Here is a 21542-nt window from a genome sequence, read left to right on the forward strand (position 1 = left end):
TCTCATCGGGTCCCATGGACTCGTGCACCTTCAGGTGCCTTAGATGGTCTCGAACCTGATGTTCTCCCACAGTGGGTGGCTCTTCATTCTCCCAGTCCCCGCCTTTGCCTTCTGCGGCTTGGGCGGTGAGGCTCAGGTACTTGCCGGTGAAGACCGATGCAAAAAAGTCATTGAGTACCTCCGCCTTCTCCATGTCCCGGGTAACCAGGTCTCCCGTTTCATTCCGGAGAGGGCCCACATTTTCCCTCGTCTTCCTGTTATCCCCGACGTACCTATAGAATCTTTTCTTGTTGCCCTTGATGTCCCTGGCCAGATTTAATTCTATCAGGGCTTTAGCTTCCCTAACCTGATCCCTGGCTGCTCAGACAATTTCTCTGTATTCCTCCCAGGCTACCTGTCCTTGCTTCCACCCTCTGTAGGCTTCCTTTTTGTGTTTGAGTTTGTCCAGGAGCTCCTTGTTCATCCATGCAGGCCTCCTGGCGTTTTTGCCTGACTTCCTCTTTGTTGGGATGCATCGCTCCTGAGCTTGAAGGAGGTGATCCTTGAATATTACCCAGCTTTCTTGGGCCCCTCTTCCCTCCAAGGCTTTGTCCCATGGCGCTCTACCAAGCAGATCCCTGAAGAGGCCAAAGTCCGCTCTCCTGCAGTCCAGGGTAGTGAGCTTGCTGTGCGCCCTCCTCGGTGCCCTAAGGATCTTGAACTCCACCATTTCGTGGTCACTGCAGCCCAGGCTGCCCTTGAGCTTCACATTCCCCACCAGCCCCTCCTTGTTGGTGAGAACAAGGTCCAGCATAGCCCCTCTCCTCATTGGCTCCTCTACCACTTGGAGAAGGAAGTTATATCATCGACGCATTCCAGGAACCTCCCTGTCGTGGTTTAATTTCAGTCGGCAGCTAAGCACCACACAGCCGCTCGCTCACTCCCCCCCACCCGGTGGGACGGGGGAGAGAATTGGAAGAGCACAAGTTAGAAAAACTCGTGGGTTGAGATAAAAACAGTTTAATAATTGAAATAAAATGATAATAATAATATGATAATAATAATAATAATACACAAAACAAGTGATGCACAGTACAATTGCTCACCACCCGCCGACCGATGCCCAGCCAGTCCCTGAGCAGCGGCCTCCCCCGGCCAGCTTTCCCCAGTTTATGTACTGAGCGTGACGTCACATGGTATGGAATGTCCCTTTGGCCAGTTTGGCTGTGCCCCCTCCCAGCTTCTTGTGCACCTCCAGCCTTCTCAGTCGGTAGAGCATAGGAAGCTGAAAAGTCCTTGACTAGTGTAAGCATTACCTAGCAACAACTAAAACATCGGTGCGTTATCAACTTTGTTCTCATCCTAAATCCAAAACACTGTACCAGCTACTAGAAAGGAAATTAACTCTATCCCTGCTGAAACCAGGACACTCCCGGATTGCTTATGCCCTGCCATGTTGTCCCTCCAACAGATGTCGGGGTGGTTGAAGTCCCCCATGAGGACCAGGGCTTGTGAGCGTGAGGCTGCTCCTATCTGTCTATAGAGGGCCTCATCCGCTCGGTCTTCCTGGTCGGGTGGCCTGTAGCAGACCCCCACCGTAATGTCACCTGTCCCTGCCTTCCCTTTAATTCTGACCCATAAGCTCTCAGTTGGCTCCTCATCCATCCCCAGGCAGAGCTCCATGCACTCCAGCTGGTCATTGACATAGAGGGCGACACCCCCTCCTTGTCTCCCCTGCCTGTCCTTCCTAAAGGGCCTGTATCCCTCCATCCCAACACTCCAGTCATAGGAGCCATCCCACCACGTCTCCGTGATGCCAATAAGGTCGTAGCCCTGCAGGCGTGCGCATGTCTCTAACGCCTCTTGGTTATTCCCCATGCTACGTGCGTTTGCATAGAGGCATTTAAGTTGGGCCCCCGATGAAGCTGTCTTACTGGCTGGAGTTCCTTTGTGCTGCTCTTCAGGCGCTCTCCTGCTGACCTGTGTTCCTTCTCCAGGCTCTGGGCATCTATTGCTGGCCCTGGCATCAAACTAGTAGGAGTGGGATGGACTGAGGTTCCCCTCCCCCGGCATCTCTAGTTTAAAGCCCTCTTCACCAGCTTGGCAAGCCTATGACCAAAGATGCTCTTCCCCTCCTCTGACAGATGGACCCTGTCAGCCCCCAGTAGACCAGGTTTCTCAAAGCGAGTCCCATGGTCTAAGTAGCCAAACCCCTGGCTGTGGCACAAGTCCTGTAACCATTTGTTGACTCGCCAGATTCGACTGGCCCTTTCAAACCCCTTCCCTTTGACCGGCAGGATTGATGAAAAAAACTACCTGTGCTCCTGAGTCCCTTAGCCTGAGTCCCAGGGCTCTGTAGTCCTTCTTGATAGTCCTCAGACTGTTCCTGGTTGTGTCACTGGTGCCCACATGAAACAGCAGCGGCGGATAATAGTCAGTGGACTGTACGAGGCTTGGAAGCCTCTCAGTGACATCCCTGATGCAAGCCCCCAGTAAGCAGCACACCTCTCTAGAGAGTGCATCTGGTCGGCAAATGGGTGCCTCCGTACCTCTCAGAAGAGAGTCACCTACTACTATCACCCATCGCCTTTTCTTAGTTGCACTGGTTGTTATACAGGGGGCAGATTGGGCTGCATTACTCAGCTCCAGCGCTTCTCCTGGTGTGACAGGACTTTCCTCTTCAGCCTGCAGAGCGGTGAAGCGGTTCTGCAAGGGCACCTCAGGCTTTGGGGGAAGTCTCTTCCTCCTGCTGGTCCTTGCCTTTGCAACCGTCCATTCTTCTGCATTATTGCCCCCCCTGCTCCCTTCTGTGTGTGCCGGTGGGGGAGTTTTTGGCTGTTTGGCCGTGGGCTGCGGGTCCGCTGCAGACTGCACTTGGAACCAGCAATCTAGCTCCTTCTCCGCCTCCCTGATGTTATGCAGTCTTCTCACCGCCTCCTGCAGCTCAGCCACCTGCTGCAGGAGGTCCTCGACCCAGGCACACCTTTTGCAGGCAGGTCTGCTGCCTGTCCCTGCCCCAGGAGAGAGGTCTAGGCACTCCCTGCAGCCTGAGGTCTGCACTGCAGCCTCTCCCTTCAGCAGTTCCGTCTGTGTGGAGGCATCGGCTGCCGCTGGGGTAGATGGTGCAGACCCCCCAGCTGGAGCCACGGCCTTTACCCTCAGACGAGTGCCCACCATTCTGCCTTGAGGGTCAGGTAGGATGAATGCCCTCTACTATGCAAGTAGCAGAATAAGTGGACAAAATGCAGAAAAAGGTAAGACCTAATACTTAAAATCAATGAATCACAGGTTGGAAAGGTCCTCCAGTGATACTCAGTGCAACCTCCCACTGAGAGCATGTCCCATCAGAGTTGCTTGGGGCCAGACAGAGATCCTACAACCTCTCTAATCCATGACCATGACAAAAAATTTTTGTCCTTTTAACAGCTGGAATTTCCAGTGTTCCAACTTGTGCCATTGTCTCTCTGAGAAGAGTCTGGTTTCACCTTTTCTATACCCTTTCATGAGGTATCTGAATAGAAGATACGACCCTTGCCTTGCCGCCTTAGGGCTGAACAAATCCAGTTCCCTCAGCCATCACTCATTCATCCTATGCTCCAGCCTCTCAGCCATCTTTGCAGCTCTTCACTGGACTTGCTCCCATCTGCCAATGTCTGTCCTGTGCCAGGGAACCCAAAACTAGGCAGAGTACTCCACTGCTGTCTTGCAAATGGCAAAAAAGGGGAAACTACCACTTCTGTCAACCTGCTCGCTATATTCCTGCAGCCTTACTTGTTATAAAACAAAAACAAATTCAACTTCATCTATTAAAAGTTGCTTTCTAAATCCACACATTAGCATGAATCACCACTATGCAACGCAAGGAGATAAGGGCTTGAGCTCACATAATTAATAGAAAAGAGAACAGGAGCCCCTCCACGTTAAAGATCAGTCTAGAAAACAATAAGACACAATTTCCCAGGGGAGCACCTCTAGATTGATGCACTATTTGCCAGCAGAGAACTGAGGCAATTCTTGAATTGAGTCCAATTTTGAGAAGTACCTGACAAGAGAATAACGAGTTGCCAGGAACAGAGACATTTTACACTCTCTGTAACCCAGACAAGCACACAACTTAACTACTCTGCTGCTGAGAATCAAGACAATGGGGTAAGAGCTTAATTTCAATCTCGCAGATACTCAAAATAATTTTAGTCTGCTGGTGGACAACCATCTTCATTTCACTTTGTGAAGACACTGCACAAGAAGTTTAGGATTTTGCGACTTGTAGATATGCTGAATCATGCATCTAACGAAGCTTTTCCCACCCAAACAAATTCCTCTATCGACCAGAAATCTTCTAGCATCATGATGCTGGCATATGGAAGATCTGAGGACACTGAGGTCACAGGACAGAAATCCTGACACTGAATTCCTCACTCATGGGAAACGTTGCTGAAGAACACAAAGCTCCTTTAGAGGCAAGAATACAGGAACAACTTAATGCTGTGCTGGATTACTGAGCAATTAAAGCGAGATATCAAACATACTCTTCCAAAAAGGACTGTGATTTTCCTCTCGTCTTTTCTCAGTTTTTACTGACTTAGAGAAGAAATGCATACCATTACATGTTCACTTTCAACTCAAAGAAGATTATATAGTAGCACGTACCTGTACTACTTGTTTCTGTGGTTGTGTTGGCTGTGTGGTTGAAATTTGCGTTTTGTCCCGAGTGCCCCGGGTACGTTCACTGCCCACCGAAGTCATCATATACAGTATATACAAAACAATGTATGTACAAAATAGAAAATCTGAAAGAAAAACAAAAAGAAAAAAGAGCATGAGTTAAGGCAGGGTACTGATTCAATACCCAGATAATATACAAACGCAGTAGCTTGAACTCTTCCTGTCTTTACCACAAACTCTATACAGAGACTCTTAAGAATGCAGCTTTAATACACTATTATTGGATTTATCGCAGTCTTCACAGTAAAGGGGGAAATGCAGTGGATAAAAAGCATTTTTGTCAGCTGACTGGAATCTGTCTAGATCTGTACTTCCAGACGACATCTAAATCTCACAGCTTTTCACAGTTATTTAACATATAGACTTTTCTATCTGCTACTCTGCTGAAATTCCAGATCCAGCTGTATCACTCCTTAAATTCCTGTAATACCTGCTGTCTTGTTTTGATGCCTGGAATTTAACCACTCTCATACCCACTCAGAACGCTAACACAAAAATCACATTCACAAACCAGGCCGTTCCTTTCTTCCCTATCATCAGACTGATTTCCTGCACATATATGGAGGTCGTGGCCAACGCCCACTCCACTTCTCACCTCTCATTTCTAAGAGAAATGATGATCCTTGCTTTTAAATCCAGCCTCTGTAGCCAGTACTTTTGTTTTATGTTCTCCCTCATACTTACAGAAATGATTTACAAAACTACCTATTAGCCTGCTTTAAACATACATTTATTGTATGGCAACAAAGAAACCCAAAAGAAAACCCAAACCCCATGCACACATCAGTGCTATCCCGTTTGTGGCAGTCAGCTTTCATTCTCATCCATCCTCTACAACTAAAATTATTTTGAAACAAGAAATTTATTATTCCCCCTGTGTTTGTACAGCATCTAACACAAGACTAATTGATGAGTATGGTTTATAGTAGCTATGATAACTGGAAACAGATCTCTCAACTGGTCAGAACAGTCATGGGTCAACTGCCTGGTTTCTGTCCCCATGACACTGGGAAGTAAAACTGCAAATTTAGGGAACTAAGGACAACCTGCAAGTGGTGCACCTGGGCAGGAGATGTGTAAACAAGCAGCAAAGTGCTAAGTGTTAAGGCAAATTTGTTATAAGCATTCATCATATTGGTTTAATACTCGCTGGTCACAATGTGGATTAATTTACTATCAAAGTTGTCGTGCTTGCTCTCAAAATTGTGTTATGTAACACCTTACTTGCTGTATATGTTCCCTGTTGTGCTGTATATCACACCTCTGGGAGCTGGATCAAGGATATCGTTTTGCTGCACTGTGTAACACTACTGGTTTATGATGTGATAAAATTTTTGGTCGTGAGACTAACTTTTGTATTTGTACTCGGCAATGCCATCATCTCTGTACCTTGGGAGTCACTTTTTGGAAACTATTAATAATTACACCTTTTACCTTTTCTCCTCGGGGGACCAATCTATGGGGGAGACGGGGGAAAAAAAAAAAAAAACCCCAACTTTCCCCTGCTCCTTCACCTTCCCTTTCTCCTTCGGGCTAGTTACAACAGCTCTTGAGAATTTTGAATATCCTTGGGATGTTCAAACCACCATGGTCCTATTGCTTTGTCTCCTGAATGTGGTTCAGGTCACGTTTAAGGTTAAACAACTATTTAAGAATACCATCCAGAGATCAACACCCACGACAGGCACTGCGGCTACTCAAACCCTGGCAACAGCCACTACGGCTGAACCAGAGAACCAACCCATGCCGGTATCAGTTGCCCCTATACACAAGAAGAAATACACAAGAAAATCAACTCGTTTAGTAAGGGATGAAGATGAACCAGGGCCATCACGAGAACAGGAGCGGGAAGAGGCAGAACCCATAAATGAGATGGTAACCACCCGATCCCTATCCCTGAGTGAGCTGCGAGATATACGAAAAGATTTCAGCCATCGTCCAGGCGAGCATGTTGTCACCTGGCTGCTCCAATGCTGGGATAACAGGGCCAGTAGCCTGGAATTAGAGGGTAAAGAAGCCAAGCAGCTGGGATCCCTTTCCAGGGAAGGGGGCATTGACAAAGCAATTGGAAAAGGGACACGAGTCCTCAGCCTCTGGAGGCGACTCCTGTCAGGCGTGAAGGAAAGGTATCCCTTCAAGGAAGATGTTATATGTCACCCAGGCAAGTAGACCACCATCGAGAGGGGTATCCAGTACCTGAGGGAATTAGACATGCTGGAGATGATTTATAGTGACCTGGACAACAAGCAGTTATCCAAAGATCCAAATGAAATCAAGTGCACGCGACCCATGCAGCGGAAGTTTGTAAGGAGCGCACCACCATCATATGCCAACTCATTGGCAGTAACGACTTGGAAAGACGGAGAGGAACAAACGGTGGATGAATTGGCTGGCCAACTCGGGGAATACAAAGAAAGTCTCTCTTCCTCCCCACGGGCCTGCATCTCAGCTGTGGAAAAACAGTCCCAGGAATTCCAGCAATTCAAAGAGGATAGGTCCTACTTCCCACCTGTACGGACCAGTATCATCTCAGCCGTTAGGAGTCAGCGTCCCTCTGCTCAAGAGAGAGGATATAGTGGATACACACCACGGGACACCCTGTGGTTTTACCTGCGTGACCACGGAGAGGACATGAGGAAGTGGGATGGAAAAATCTACTGCAGCCCTAGAGGCACGGGTACGTGAGCTGCAAGGGAAAACAATCACAAAAGGGGGTTCTTCCAGGAAAATTGCTGCTCCAGTTTCCAGCCGGCAGTTCCCCAGACAGAGTAGAAGGGACAATCTTACTTCTGATCTTAATAAAGGGACTTTTGATTCGCACTTACAAGAAGTGAGTAATGAATACTATGACCAGGACTAGAGGGGCCCTGCCTCCAGCCAGGGGGAGGAAAGGGACAACCGGGTTTACTGGACTGTGTGGATTCGGTGGCCTGGCACATCGGACCCACAGGAGTATAAGGCTCCAGTAGCACAGTGCACAGCGTACCCTAATGCCATCAAGCTATATAGGGGCAGAACCCATCTGTATTTCTGGGGTGACGGGGGGATCCCAACAGCTAACTGTATTGGAGGCTGAAGTGAGTCTAACTGGGAATGGGTGGCAGAAGTACCCCACTGTGACTGGCCCAGAGGCTCCGTGCATCCTTGGCATAGACTACCTCAGGAGAGGGTATTTCAAGGACCCAAAAGGGTACGGGTGGGCTTTTGGTATAGCTGCCTTGGAGACGGAGGAAATTAAACAGCTGTCTACCTTGCCCAGTCTCTCAAAGCACCCTTCTATTATGGGGTTGATGAGGGTCGAAGAACAACAGGTGCCAATCGCCACCACAACGGTGCACCAGCAGCAATATCACACCAACCGAGACTCCTTGATTCCCATCCATAAGCTGATTCATCGACTGGAAAGCCAAGGAGTGATCAGCAAGACTCGTTCACCCTTTAACAGTCCCATATGGCCAGTGCGGAAGTCTGATGGAGAGTGGAGACTAACAGTAGACTATCGTGGCCTGAACGAAGTCACGCCGCCGCTGAGTGCTGCTGTGCCGGACATGCTAGAACTTCAATACGAATTGGAGTCAAAGGCAGCCAAGTGGTATGCCACAACTGATATTGCTAATGCGTTTTTCTCAATCCCTTTGGCAGCAGAGTGCAGGCCACAGTTTGCTTTCACTTGGAGGGGCGTTCAGTACACCTGGAACTGACTGCCCCAGGGGTGGAAACACAGTCCCACCATTTGCCATGGACTGATCCAGACTGCACTGGAACAGGGTGAGGCTCCAGAACACCTGCAATACATTGATGACATCATCGTGTGGGGCAACACAGCAGGAGAAGTTTTTGAGAAAGGGAAGGAAATAGTCCAAATCCTGCTGAAGGCCGGTTTTGCCATAAAACAAAGAAAGGTCAAGGGACCTGCACAGGAGATCCAGTTTTTAGGAATAAAATGGCAAGATGGACGTCGTCAGATCCCAATGGATGTGATCAACAAAATAACAGCCATGTCTCCACCAACTAGCAAAAAGGAAACACAAGCTTTCTTAGGCGTCGTGGGTTTTTGGAGAATGCACATTCCAAATTACAGTCTGATTGTAAACCCTCTATCAAGTAGACCTGGAAGAACGATTTCAAATGGGGCCCTGAGCAACGACAAGCTTTTGAACTAATTAAAGAGGAGATAGTTCATGCAGTAGCCCTGGGGCCAGTCCGGGCAGGACAAGATGTAAAAAATGTGCTCTACACCGCAGCCGGGGAGAATGGCCCTACCTGGAGCCTCTGGCAGAAAGCACCAGGGGAGACTCGAGGTCGACCCCTAGGGTTTTGGAGTCGGGGATACAGAGGATCCGAGGCCCGCTATACTCCAACTGAAAAAGAGATATTGGCAGCATATGAAGGGGTTCGAGCTGCTTCGGAAGTGATCGGCACTGAAGCACAGCTCCTCCTGGCACCCCGACTGCCGGTGCTGGGCTGGATGTTCAGAGGGAGGGTCCCCTGTACACATCATGCAACTGATGCTACGTGGAGTAAGTGGGTCGCACTGATCACACAACGGGCTCGAATAGGAAGCCCCAGTCGCCCAGGAATCCTGGAAGTGATCGTGGACTGGCCAGAAGGCAAAGATTTTGGAATATCGCCAGAGGAGGAAGTGACGCGTGCTGAGGAGGCCCCAATGTATAATGAACTGCCAGAAAATGAGAAGCAATATGCCCTGTTCACTGATGGGTCCTGTCGTCTTGTGGGAAAGCATCGGAGGTGAAAAGCTGCTGTGTGGAGTCCTATGCGACAAGTTGTAGAAACTGCTGAAGGAGAAGGTGGATCGAGCCAATTTGCAGAAGTAAAGGCCATCCAGCTGGCTTTAGACATTGCTGACCGAGAAAAGTGGCCAGTGCTCTATCTCTAGACTGACTCATGGATGGTGGCAAATGCCCTGTGGGGGTGGTTGCAGCAATGGAAGCAGAGCAACTGGCAGCGCAGAGGCAAACCCATCTGGGCTGCCGCATTGTGGCAAGATATTGCTGCCCGGGTGGAGAACCTGGTTTTAAAAGTCCGTCACGTAGATGCTCACGTACCCAAGAGTCGGGCCACTGAAGAACATCAAAACAACCAGCAGGTGGATCAGGCTGCTAAGGCTGAAGGGGCTCAGGTGGATCTGGACTGGCAACAGAAGGGTGAATTATTTCTAGCTCGGTGGGCCCATGACACCTCAGGTCACCAAGGAAGAGATGCAACATACAGATGGGCTCGTGATCGAGGAGTGGACTTGACCATGGACACTATTGCGCAGGTTATCCATGAATGCGAAACATGTGCTGCAATCAAGCAAGCCAAGCAGTTAAAGCCTTTTTGGTATGGAGGACGATGGTTGAAATATAAATATGGGGAGGCCTGGCAGATCGATTATATCACACTCCCACAAACCCGCCAAGCGCCATGTGCTCACCATGGTGGAAGCAACCACCGGATGGCTGGAAACATATCCCGTGCCCCATGCCACTGCCCGGAACGCTACCCTGGGCCTTGAAAAGCAAGTCCTATGGCGACATGGCACCCCAGAAAGAATTGAGTCAGACAACGGGACTCATTTCCGAAACAACCTCATAGACACCTGGGCCAAAGAGCACGGCATTGAGTGGGTGTATCACATCCCCTATCATGCACCAGCCTCCGGGAAAATTGAACGATACAATGGACTGTTAAAGACTACGCTGAGAGCAATGGGTGGCGGGACGTTCAAACATTGGGATACGCATTTAGCAAAGGCCACCTGGTTAGTCAACACGAGGGGATCTGCCAATCGAGCAGGCCCTGCCCAGTCAGAACTTTTACGTACTGTAGATGGGAATAAAGTCCTTGTAGTGCACATAAAAAATATGCTGGGGAAGACAGTCTGGGTTATTCCTGCCTTGGGCAAAGGCAAACCCATCCGTGGGATTGCTTTTGCTCAAGGACCTGGGTGCACTTGGTCGATAATGCATGCGGAAGGATGGGGAAGCCTGATGTGTACCTCAAGGGGATTCGATTTTGGGTGAGAATAGCCAAGGAATTAAATTGTATGATGTTAATTGCTATGTAATGCTGTATATCATCACTTCTGTGGTCGCTATATGCCATATCAACAGTATTACAGTAAGAATCACCCAGATTAATGAAGAATGAACTTTGATGAAACCGAGGAAAGTGCAGCGATGATAGAACCAGACAAGTACAGCAGTGATGGGACCAAAACTGGCTTCAGCATGCAACACCACACACCATCTCTCCTGCCCTGAAGGACTGTTATGACAGAGGGAGCCCAAAGTCATGGACTAAATGAACTCAACGGACATTTTAGAGGGATGGCCCATAGACTAAGGGAATGATATCGGTGTGTACATATCAAAAGACAGGAAAAGTGGTGGTGATTAATTGGGATGTATTGGAAAGCGTGGGGACCTGGGCATGACGTAGATGGTATAGAACAAGGGGTGGATACTGTCCTGGTTTCCGCTGAGATAGAGTTAATTTCCTTCCTAGTAGCTGGCACAGTGCTGTGTTTTGGATTTAGGATGAGAATAATGTTGATAGCAACAACTAAAACATCGGTGTGTTAAGTAGTGCTTACACTAGTCAAGGACTTTTCAGCTTCTCATGCCCTGCCAGCGAGAAACTGGGAGGGGGCACAGCCAGGACAGCTGACCCAAACTGGCCAAAGGGATATTCCGTACCATGTGATGTCATGCTTAGTGTATAAACTCAGGGGAGTTAGCTGGGGGGCAGTGACCGCTGCTCAGGAACCGGGCATTGGTCAGCGGGTGGTGGTGATGCATTGTGCATCACTTGCTTTGTATATAATTTTATTATTATTATTATTTTCCCTTCCTTTTCTGTCCTATTAAACTGTCTTTATCTCAACCCACGAATTTTACTACTTCCTCCCCCCCCCCCCCGATTCTCTCCCCCATCCCACTGTGGGGGTGGGGGGAGTGAGCGACCAGCTGTGTGGTATGCAGATGCCTGCCGGGTTAAACCACAAGCAGCCCCAATGTATGAACATGCCTCAGCATGCACCTTGTCAGGGCAGCAGCTTTGGTGCAAGCTGTCTATCACCAAGCTCGACACTGAATTTCTTTATGTGCTAGTTAATGCATTCAGTAAAGTCTGAGGAGAAAGTATATTTCCATGAACTCTTACATATTTAACAAGAAAAGGCCTGCCTTTACCAGGAACTGACTGTAGTATGAGCTGAACTGGAACACTGTGTGTTATGTCCAGCTTTATGAATATATTCACCAAAGCCAATCTGTCTCCCAGTCTCTTAAAGTAGTCTAAAACTTTGTTGTCTTCTAAGCCCCAGAACACACAGGCCTTCATAGCACTGCACTTGACACCCTAAAAGCCAGATACAGTCAGAACAGAGGTTATTCAAGCTCATGACAACATGTTCTATGGAAAGCAAAATATTAAGTAGATGTGGAGATGCTCTGAACAGCAAGTTCAACACTTATCACTGACTATCTGGTCATGGTTGTCCACTGATATTTTAAACACGTTATAGACAGTCTTCAGTTGAGTTTGCAGCAGAAATTACTTTGGCTCTTTGTGTTAAAATCTGCTTTATAAGTCTTGCTGACTGGACTGCCAACATCCAAAAACTAACTTAAGTTTATATACACTAATAATGACCTTTGGGGTTTTTTTGTTGGGGTTTTTTTTTGTTTGTTTGTTTAAGTATCAGTCAGCTCATCATGATTTGAACCTAGCACAATAAGCAATGAAAAAACCACCCTGAACAGAGAACATGATAGAGAGCACTAACCTCTCTGAAAGACAAGCTAACAGTTTCAAATATGATTTTCTGGAATTAGCCCACTGTGATTTAAGATATGTTGAGAAATTGTAACTCCACTGGGTCTCAATTTGTTCATCATTTCTGAATTAACATCATGTTTTCACAAATTCTGGTACCTAGAAATTCTGACATACATTTCAATGCTATTTTCTCTAATTTCACCAAAGCTACTCAAAATATTGCAATCCATGTTTTGGACATGATGGTGGTACACACACGTTAAAACAAAGAGTTTGTTTTTAAAGCACATGCTGAACTATAGCCTACACTTCTGATAGCCAGGCAACCTATGGTTCCTGAGGAGGATTGTGTCTTTTCTCCCTCTCCTAACATATATTTTACAGTGCCTCTGTGTCACAGCTATTTAAGCCATGTTTGTTTTTCAGGATGAAAGGATACTTGAAGGAAAAAGGCAGGCACACAAGCATTTGAAACATTCCTGGGGGATGAAGCGGCACAGCAAGATCAGCCTGCTGCTGGTGGGAACAGAGCCCAAACAACCTGAACAGTGTAACGGGATCTTTAAAGATCCTCATCTTGCTGACCATGCAGCCCATGAGCAGAACAATTTGGCAACAGGTCCAAAGCAGAAAACCAGCAAAGGTAAGAGCCTCTTCCTGGCAGCGGTGTGGACTTGCGCTTGCTTCAGACAAGTGTGGAAACACACCCTCAGTTTGTCATTCCCCATCAAGCCAACACGGACACGTTATAACCCATTTCAGACACAACCCAGTCTTCTTAAAAGCACAATTGACAGCTTGATATAAAGGGAGCTTTAAAAATAAAGCTATTTTATTTCCCCTTAGTTGGCTCCCACTAACTACAAGCAGTGTCCAGACACAGCAACCAGCCCAGCCCCAGCATGCATGAGGAGCAGCTGAAGGGCCCTGCTCCACTGCCAACAGTGCACTAACCAGGGAAACATCGCACCTCCCTGGCACAGGCATGTCTTCACCACGCCGGGCTGAGGCTTCACGCCCTATCACACCTATTCTTTAGAGTACCAAAGCAGCAGGCAGAAGGGAGGCAGTTAGCCACTGCCTTCAAGTTACCACAGTGACTATAATTTTGAGCATTAAGTGGGATATTACTAATTAATAAGATGGCACTAAACAAGAACATTTCCTTGCTTGCAAAGCAGCTTCTTATTCTCTCCAATTCCTCATATTAAAGTCTGTTTGGCAGGCTGTTGTCATAGCAGTGAGTAGGACATCACAAACCGATGAACTTAATTTTAACTGCAGATCAAATGAGGAAAGAAGATTTGAGACTGGGAGAATGACAACTCAAAATCTGTTTAATAAAGATCAAAAAGATATTCAGACAAGGAGATGTTTCAGTTTCCATGTCAGGGTCTGGTTCAGTGCAAAAGTCCCTCATCAGCAGTTAATATTTGACCTTGTAGACACATTGCAACTCTAGTAAGCAGCCAAAACAGCTGTATTTTGAAGAAATAGATACATGTTAAATAAAATGGACCCTCAGAGCACTAGCAGAAAAGGAGGAGAAAGCATTAAAGGAGGAGACTGGACTTCCCAAAACTGTTGTGTAAAGGTGGTGGTCATACTTTCTTTCATGACAAAAAAAAAAAAAAAAGCACAAGATTGCTGTAAACCTTTTTTTTGCTGATGTAATCTAGTACCTCCAGAGGAAGTTTGTCTTTGCTTCTACTTTAAAAACAAAAAAAACCCGAAACAAAAAAACCCTTGATCAGTAGTTAAGAAAATTGTTCACTTCAAGTATGTTTAGCTTCTCAAGTGCTAAGTAATTCAAATTTCAGCACTTCCGCATAAAGCAAATAACTAGACTTTGAAATGGAAAGCAACAGAGGCATTTAAGAGGAAAATCATCCCAAATCTCAAGATTTTGTTTGTTTTAGTGTTTCTGTCTGTACAGCAAGTTTACCCCAAGGACCCACACTACAACAGCAGATACAGTATTGTATAATAAGCCGTCACCAGACTGGTGATGGAATGGCAACAATTATTCTAGTTTCCAAAAGCAGTACCTAAGTATTGGTATCTCAACACCCAACTTTCCTAAAGAGACCAAATCCCACCCCTCCCAAAGTCTCCATACTGTAAGTCTTATTCAACACATTTAGTTGGGTTTTTGCTTTGGATTTTAGAAGGCAAAGAATCAGAGTAACTGAATGCATATCAACACAAAAAGTAGGTTTTTAAAGCTATCATAATGCTTTCTTTGATCTTTTGTTCAACTTTCCTTCAGCAAGAAATCTAGTCCTTTTAGACTCAAAGAAGTCAGAAAAGCTAGAGATATACAGAATACAAATTGACTTGACAGGGTGGCAAGCCCCACAAGACACAGTAAATCTATTGCTGAACTTCCAGGGACAGACCATGCACTGCAATACCACCTGACTTTCAAGAATCCTTCTGAAGTTAAATATTCACTTCCATCAGCTGAACAAAACATTTGCAGTTTCAATTCTTTTCCTGAGGCAGTCTCAAGAAAGTTATTTTCTTGACTCTCTGGACAAGGAGCTGTGATAAAGAACACTGTGCAGAAATCTCTGTGAACACCTTAAAAGTGTGATTGCTTTTTTATACTCTAATCACAAAGCTACTCAGTCAAAGATTTCTCACAATGACAGGGCTGGGAAAAGGCTGCAGGACACTGCCTCATGATGGCATGACTACTGTACATGTACAATGAGTCTAGATTTTACTGCTACGGCAGTAGTGCGACATGAGCATGAGGAAAAAGAGTGGAGGGGAAAAAAAACATGTCTGCAAAGCATCGATGCAATGCATTTCCCTCAAGCGCTGTTGTCTAAAGAATCTCATCGCCTTTATTACTGCTTGAAAGGGGAAAAGAGTTTGCAAGAGCCAGATGTTCCTCAGGAGCAGTGCTGATTACTCAGTGTCTGTACTGCCCCAAGCCAACAATACTGAACCTGAGCTTATGGATCCTGGGAGGATTCATGTCTTGTCTTATGGTCTTCCACAGTAAACAGGAAGATTATTGATGGCCAGGAGTAGACCTGCATCACTGGCAGAACACCACAGGAGAGAGAAATTGTACTATCTCTATGCTCTCATGTTTTACCAAGAAAAGAGGATTGCTGTAAGCGGCCAGAGTACCAGCACAAACATATAAACTAACATATACACTTCCAGTTGTGTTAGCAAAGTGTACTGAATAAACAAGTGAATACTCTTACCCACCTTTCTTAAAACCCACTGAGTTGTTAGTTGAAATTATTATTCTGCCAAGTCAATCTATAGTTAGCTAAGAACACACCCCAATCTACAGAAATCAATAATTCTCATTACCAGGAAAAAAAAAATGTTCATTTCAAGGATTGGTATTCCTAAGCAAATGTTATACAAAGGAAGACAAAAAAATATACAAATAGGTCTTACAAATAAAAGACAGCATTGTTTTGGAAGAGAAAGAAGTGCTCATCTTCAAAAGACTGGAGTTAGGCAAAGGCTGGTCACGTATCCAGAGCCCCTCTCAAAAGCATGATGTGGAAGGGGGACTGAACAGTGCATGTTTTCCACTAGCAGAGCAGGTTCCAATCATGAAAGTTAAGTAATATCATTAACATTATTTTAAAAAAATCTTCTAATCTCACAATATCTATCTTTGCTATTATCCCAGTGTCTCTGCCTAACAGACGTGTTTTACATTTTAGTATATACTGGTGATTATCCTAGCTTTAATCAAAATCTGCCAACTACACCCAATAAACATCCAGCAGACTTGCCCTCATCATTTCTTTATAAATATTCAAACTTCAGAGGCAACAAGTGCCCTTATTCATACAGAAATTTCTGAAGGAAGAATCTAAATTTCCCCAAATTCAACTTTCACTGTTTTTAAAAAAAAAAAAAAAAAAAAAAAAGACAATCGCACTAAAATCGGAGAAGCCTAACCAACTTCTACCTAGGGCTTTATCTTTCACACAACCAAGGCAATCATCTTCAGACTGCTAAAAACCTGGTTAGCAAAACCCACCCAGCTCTGCTGCTGTCAGATGACAACACCCCTGAGTGATTCTGGACAATCAAAAGGCAGTGAATGTCCTAGAAGATTCAGATGACTTGAGCTTACGTTTCAGACATCAATATCTACAAAGTCACTATTCTCATCTTTTGCTGTTGCCTTTCTGCAAGAACACCGTTTTAGATAGCAACCGGCTGGACTTCCACATGCAAAAAGAATAAAGTCCTGCTCCCTATCCTAACTAATTATAAGCCCCATTAATTATAAGCCCCATGTTTGCAAGGACCTGCAAGATGCACTAGTTACCAGCACCTTACCATTGACTGTAATGAAACTTTAAGTAACAGAGACCCAGTTAGAAAATAACATGCAGTTAGTCTATCTAAGCACCACTCTCAGAACTATCAGAACTACTATCAGAAAGACACGGACCTGTTGGAGCAGGTCCAGAGGAGGGTCACAAAAATGATCAGGGGGATGGAACACCTCTCCTATGAAGAAAGGCTGAGAGAGTTGGGGTTGTTCAGCCTGGAGAGGAGAAGGCTTCGGGGAGACCTTATTGCAGCCTATCAGTACTTAAAGGGGGCTTATAAAAAAGATGGTGGCAAACTTTTTAGCAGGGCCTGTTGCGACAGGACAAGGGGGAATGGCTTTAAACTGAAGGGGGGTGGATTTAGACTAGATATAAGGAAGAAATTTTTTACGCTGAGGGTGGTGAAACATTAGAACAGGTTGCCCAGAGAAGTGGTGGATGCCCCATCCCTGGAAACATTCCAGGTCAGGCTGGACGGGGCTCTGAGCAACCTGATCTAGTTGAAGATGTCCCTGCCCACGGCAGGGGGGTTGGACTAGATGACCTTTAAAGGTCCCTTCCAACCCAAACTATTCTATGATAACTAGAAGGATCTTACTAGACCATAACGCAGACCAGACCACAGTTGTTGCCATGAACTAGACCAAAAAAAAAAAAAAAGCCTGCACTGGTCCACACAGAAATATAATATATAGAAAACAGGAATTCTCTTTGAGAAGCAGCGATCATGGGGATCCTGTGAGGAAAGGGCAACAGCAAGTTCACTTTTGAAGTATGTTTCTCTGCTGAGGAATGTTTTAAGAAAAGTTCTGGCCTGTCCTGATATTCTAAGACCTGAAGGAAAAATTAAATACACGTTCCTGTCATCTTTGATGGAAGGACCTCATTTCTTGACCTCTGTCATAGAAAAGGCTCTTCTTATGCGAACCCTCTCTAAAAGCTACCAAAGTAAAAGAGATAATGCATTCCCATCACTGACCACACCATATGCTGTTCTGAACTGTCAACTGACTCAGTATCTCGGGTTAGGAAGCATAGAGAGACCACAGTGGCTCAGAGGTGGTTCCTGGTGCTTGCACAGCCATGCACACACTCTACTTCCTCTTGCTATGGGAAGAAAGGAACACCTCCATTTCAGAGTGCTCTGTTCTCTTATTTTCTAGCCTACGGAGACAAAAGAAAATACTAGCCAAGTCAATACACAGTATACTCACTGTTTATTCCATCACTGCTACATTCAGTGGTGAAGAACCATCAGTATTGCAAATCTCCTCTTCATACCTGTTTCTCTGGGTTTGTCCCCCCCCCCCAAAAATGGAACAATCAACGAAGAAAAACAGAAAAGGTAAAGCCCTCGGTGTTTTCCCTCCTAAGGTTTCCTGAGTAGCATCCAGTGAAAGGGCACTACAGTGTCTACAACTTCCAACAAAGCAGCAGCTAGCAGAACTACAGCCTAGTCACCCCCTGCAACAAATACTCAGACTGAATTATACACTGCATTAACTAGGAGGCTTGTAAAAACCATTAACTAGTACATCACAAAAGGAAAGCTTTATTATAGCTGAGAAGAAAAAAAAAAAAAAAAAAAAAAGAACTAGCAGGTTTTTCAGGGTTGAAAATCATTACCCTCTGCAGCCAGAACTAACACAGCCTTCCTGAAGTCACACACAAGTGGAGGACGGCTGAGCAGGGTTTGGGACAAAAAATCGTGACAAGTTTTAGTTCCCATTTGGGACCTGGTTGTATATTCATTCAAAGTTCAATCTGTAGTGCAGGTAGAACCCAAACAGTTCATTCCATTAAAATCAAGTTTCAGCTCATATCTAATTCCGTGCAACTGCGAGCTGTCACCAGAAATGGCATTCCTGCTCCCCTACTCCTTAACCACATAATATTGCTACTTCCCTTCAATCAGACTAACAATCCTGCAGCTGCAAAGGGAGTCGGTTCAGTGAGCTGACCCAAGAGCAAAGCAAACCCTCTAAAACAAAACAGTGAGTCAGTTGAATAAGCTTATCCAGTGGAAAACTATGTGGCTATACAACTGCTGAATCTGACACAAGGGATAGGGATCGAGTTCATGAGGAAAGAGGGAACTTGCATTTCAGCAGCCATGCACCATTATAAGATAGGTAAAATGCAAGGTTCCACATTTTGTTTTCCTGGGATCCAGTATAGCAAGACTTGATCCTGGCCCTCTGCACGCAACAACAACAACATTAAAAATGCCTTGTAGGCATTTTAAAAAATAAAAAACTCCCAGGAAGGGACTCTGCCAGCAGAGTGACCTTGAATATATCACTGTCTTATGGCGTATATATTCTTTTGATCACCAGTGGGAAAATAGAGACTTGTATCGCCTTTACTGAGGAATACTCCTTAATGCCCAGCCTCTTGGATACCTGTTAGCATTCAGTAACTTGCAGTGAAGAATACACTTATAAAAATTTGGAGGTGCTTCTATCCAAACAAGAGGAGGCTATAATCAATCAACATTAGGGCAGCCTGACTAACACAGTTATGGTAATCTAGAATACAGCCCTTTCCCCCAGCCACAGAAGTATCTGTCTACATTCAGTTTCAGGCATTAAACTAGAGTCAAACTACCCTAAAGCAATTTAGCCACCAAAAGCAATCTTTAATGATTTTGTACACACAACTAAATATTCGATGCTTTTGCCGGTCATCTTTGAATTTCACTTTCAGAAGAATAATACACTTACATGTCCACCCTTTCCCTATCAAAAGCCCCATCTTGAGAAGGCTTGCTCCCTCTGCCAGCTCATTAAAACTCACAGCAGCCCCTCCAAGGGGGAAAGGAGGAAATCCAGACAGACTCGTTTGGGAAAACAGGGCTGGGTGACTTGGAAGTTCTTCAGATGGTTCCCCCTCCACCCAAAAAAAAAAAAAAAAAAAAAAAAAAAAATCACAAGGCAAAGCCTCTGCAGACTGTAATAATTTGCACAGCTTTCCAGTCTATCAGAAATGAACTTGGGGGTCAGCTAGAAGCCCGGGTGAGCTCAGGGCATACACACACACATATATATATATGTAGGTGAGGAAACAGCTGCAGAGTACGAACTAAAGTTATAGATGTTCTCTTCAAAGAATACATGGAAGGACATATGATCTCAGGTCACACTCTTGTTAAGCTATCAATACCACAAGGAAAAAAAAATATTTAAGTAGCCAAAGCATCTCAGATAAGACTGAAGTACACCATTAAAGCTGCACAGGACTTATGACCTTCCTGTATTAACTGTGACTGACTTGTCTCAAAATCACTATTTCCCACGCCTATAGTGACAATGTCAGCAGGACACTTTCAAAACAATTTTAAGCTTGGGCTATGTCAGTACATACAACATGAGTTACAAGCATACATCAAGGACACTTCAGGCTTGCGGTTTGTCAATAGTACCAACCCTAAGACACAACAGTTAAAAAACAAAACAAAACAAAACAAAACTTTCAGTGGGTCAGCCCCCGATCAATCATTACCATTACAATCAACAGCTAGCTGTACCCACAAGATGAGCAATTCATGCAACAGCAAAAAAAAGAAAAAAAAAAGCTGTTAAATAACAAAAAAAACTTTTTAAAAAACTTTTAGGAAAGCTAATCCAGATTAAACTGGTACCAGAACAAAAAAAGATGCTGAATTATAACAGGAGCAGGGGAAAAAAACAAGTACTAGGAACTGTCAGCTTTGGCTATTAAACTACAGAAATGCATATTTCAGTTATTTGCTCTGATGTAACGCCCCATATCTAATAAACAGCCCCTAAAATTAATTACTGTTTACACAGAAAAACAAACCAAATAAGAAGATTCAAGTTAAAACCCGGGTACTCCAAATGACAGAAATAGCTAACAAGCTGGGAGCCACACAGCCAGGACAATATCCAGAAGGGGGAATTCGCTTTGACCAGGGTTCTTGTAAACAAGGTGGCACACAGGAAGCAGGCACTCGACATCGGACATCTCGCTGCCAGATCACAAATATGCTCGGTGCTTGTGCTCTCCCTATCCCCTTCAGCTCCCTCCCGCGTGCCGAACCATGCCCTCCTGGAACAGCTTCCAAAGGAATTCTTTGAATAGAAACAGATACAAACAACAGGACTAAAAATAGCTGAGCAAGAGCAGAGACATTTGTGATGTTCTCAAACTGGCAGAAACACATTCAACTGCATAAAAAAAAAATATAGAAAAAGAGGGGGGCACTTAGTTAATTCACACTAGAATTGACAACGAGGAACAAAGTAGAAAGTGCCACCATAAAAAAAAGTTTTGAAGGGGAGGATTAATTTAGACTTGTGACACCCATCAGATCATATTACAACACTCACAACAAAAAGCAATGGTTAAATTACAAGCCACAAGTGATACAAAAGCAAATGCACTAAGTAATCAGTACGGCTATATCTATAAAATGTGCTAAAAACCTCGCGATATCAGATTTTTTATTCTAGCTTCAGAGTTTTGGTAGCAACACCAAAGAGCTCAGGTATCATTCCTGCACCTGTACAGAGCCTACTCCTTGAACTAGATACTGAGGGAAGACCACCAGTACAGATCACTGCTTATGATACGCTCACATCTTCAGAAAACCAAAGAAAACCAGGAGTCTTGCTGAAAAAAACTCTTAAATAAAGCAAGATATTCTAGAACATCTTTCTAAAATTTTCCCCCAGATGATATTTCTCAAGGTTCATCTTAGGCAAGAGG

General features: G+C 45.0%; 1 protein-coding gene across 3 annotated transcripts in view; it reads right to left on the minus strand.

Moving 5' to 3' along the window:
• The window catches only part of LOC143171859 (ubiquitin-associated protein 2-like), a 105221-nt gene that overhangs the window by 68118 nt on the left and 15561 nt on the right, over positions 1–21542 (minus strand). For all 3 annotated transcript variants that reach the window (XM_076360966.1, XM_076360965.1, XM_076360964.1), the window contains exon 2: positions 4630–4769. In XM_076360966.1, the coding sequence (XP_076217081.1) occupies positions 4630–4728 (99 nt within the window). In that variant the 5' untranslated portion in view covers positions 4729–4769. The remainder of the gene's footprint in view (positions 1–4629; positions 4770–21542) is intronic.

This window comes from Aptenodytes patagonicus, chromosome W (genome assembly GCF_965638725.1).
Source record: "Aptenodytes patagonicus chromosome W, bAptPat1.pri.cur, whole genome shotgun sequence".
NCBI classification, from domain to species: domain Eukaryota; kingdom Metazoa; phylum Chordata; class Aves; order Sphenisciformes; family Spheniscidae; genus Aptenodytes; species Aptenodytes patagonicus.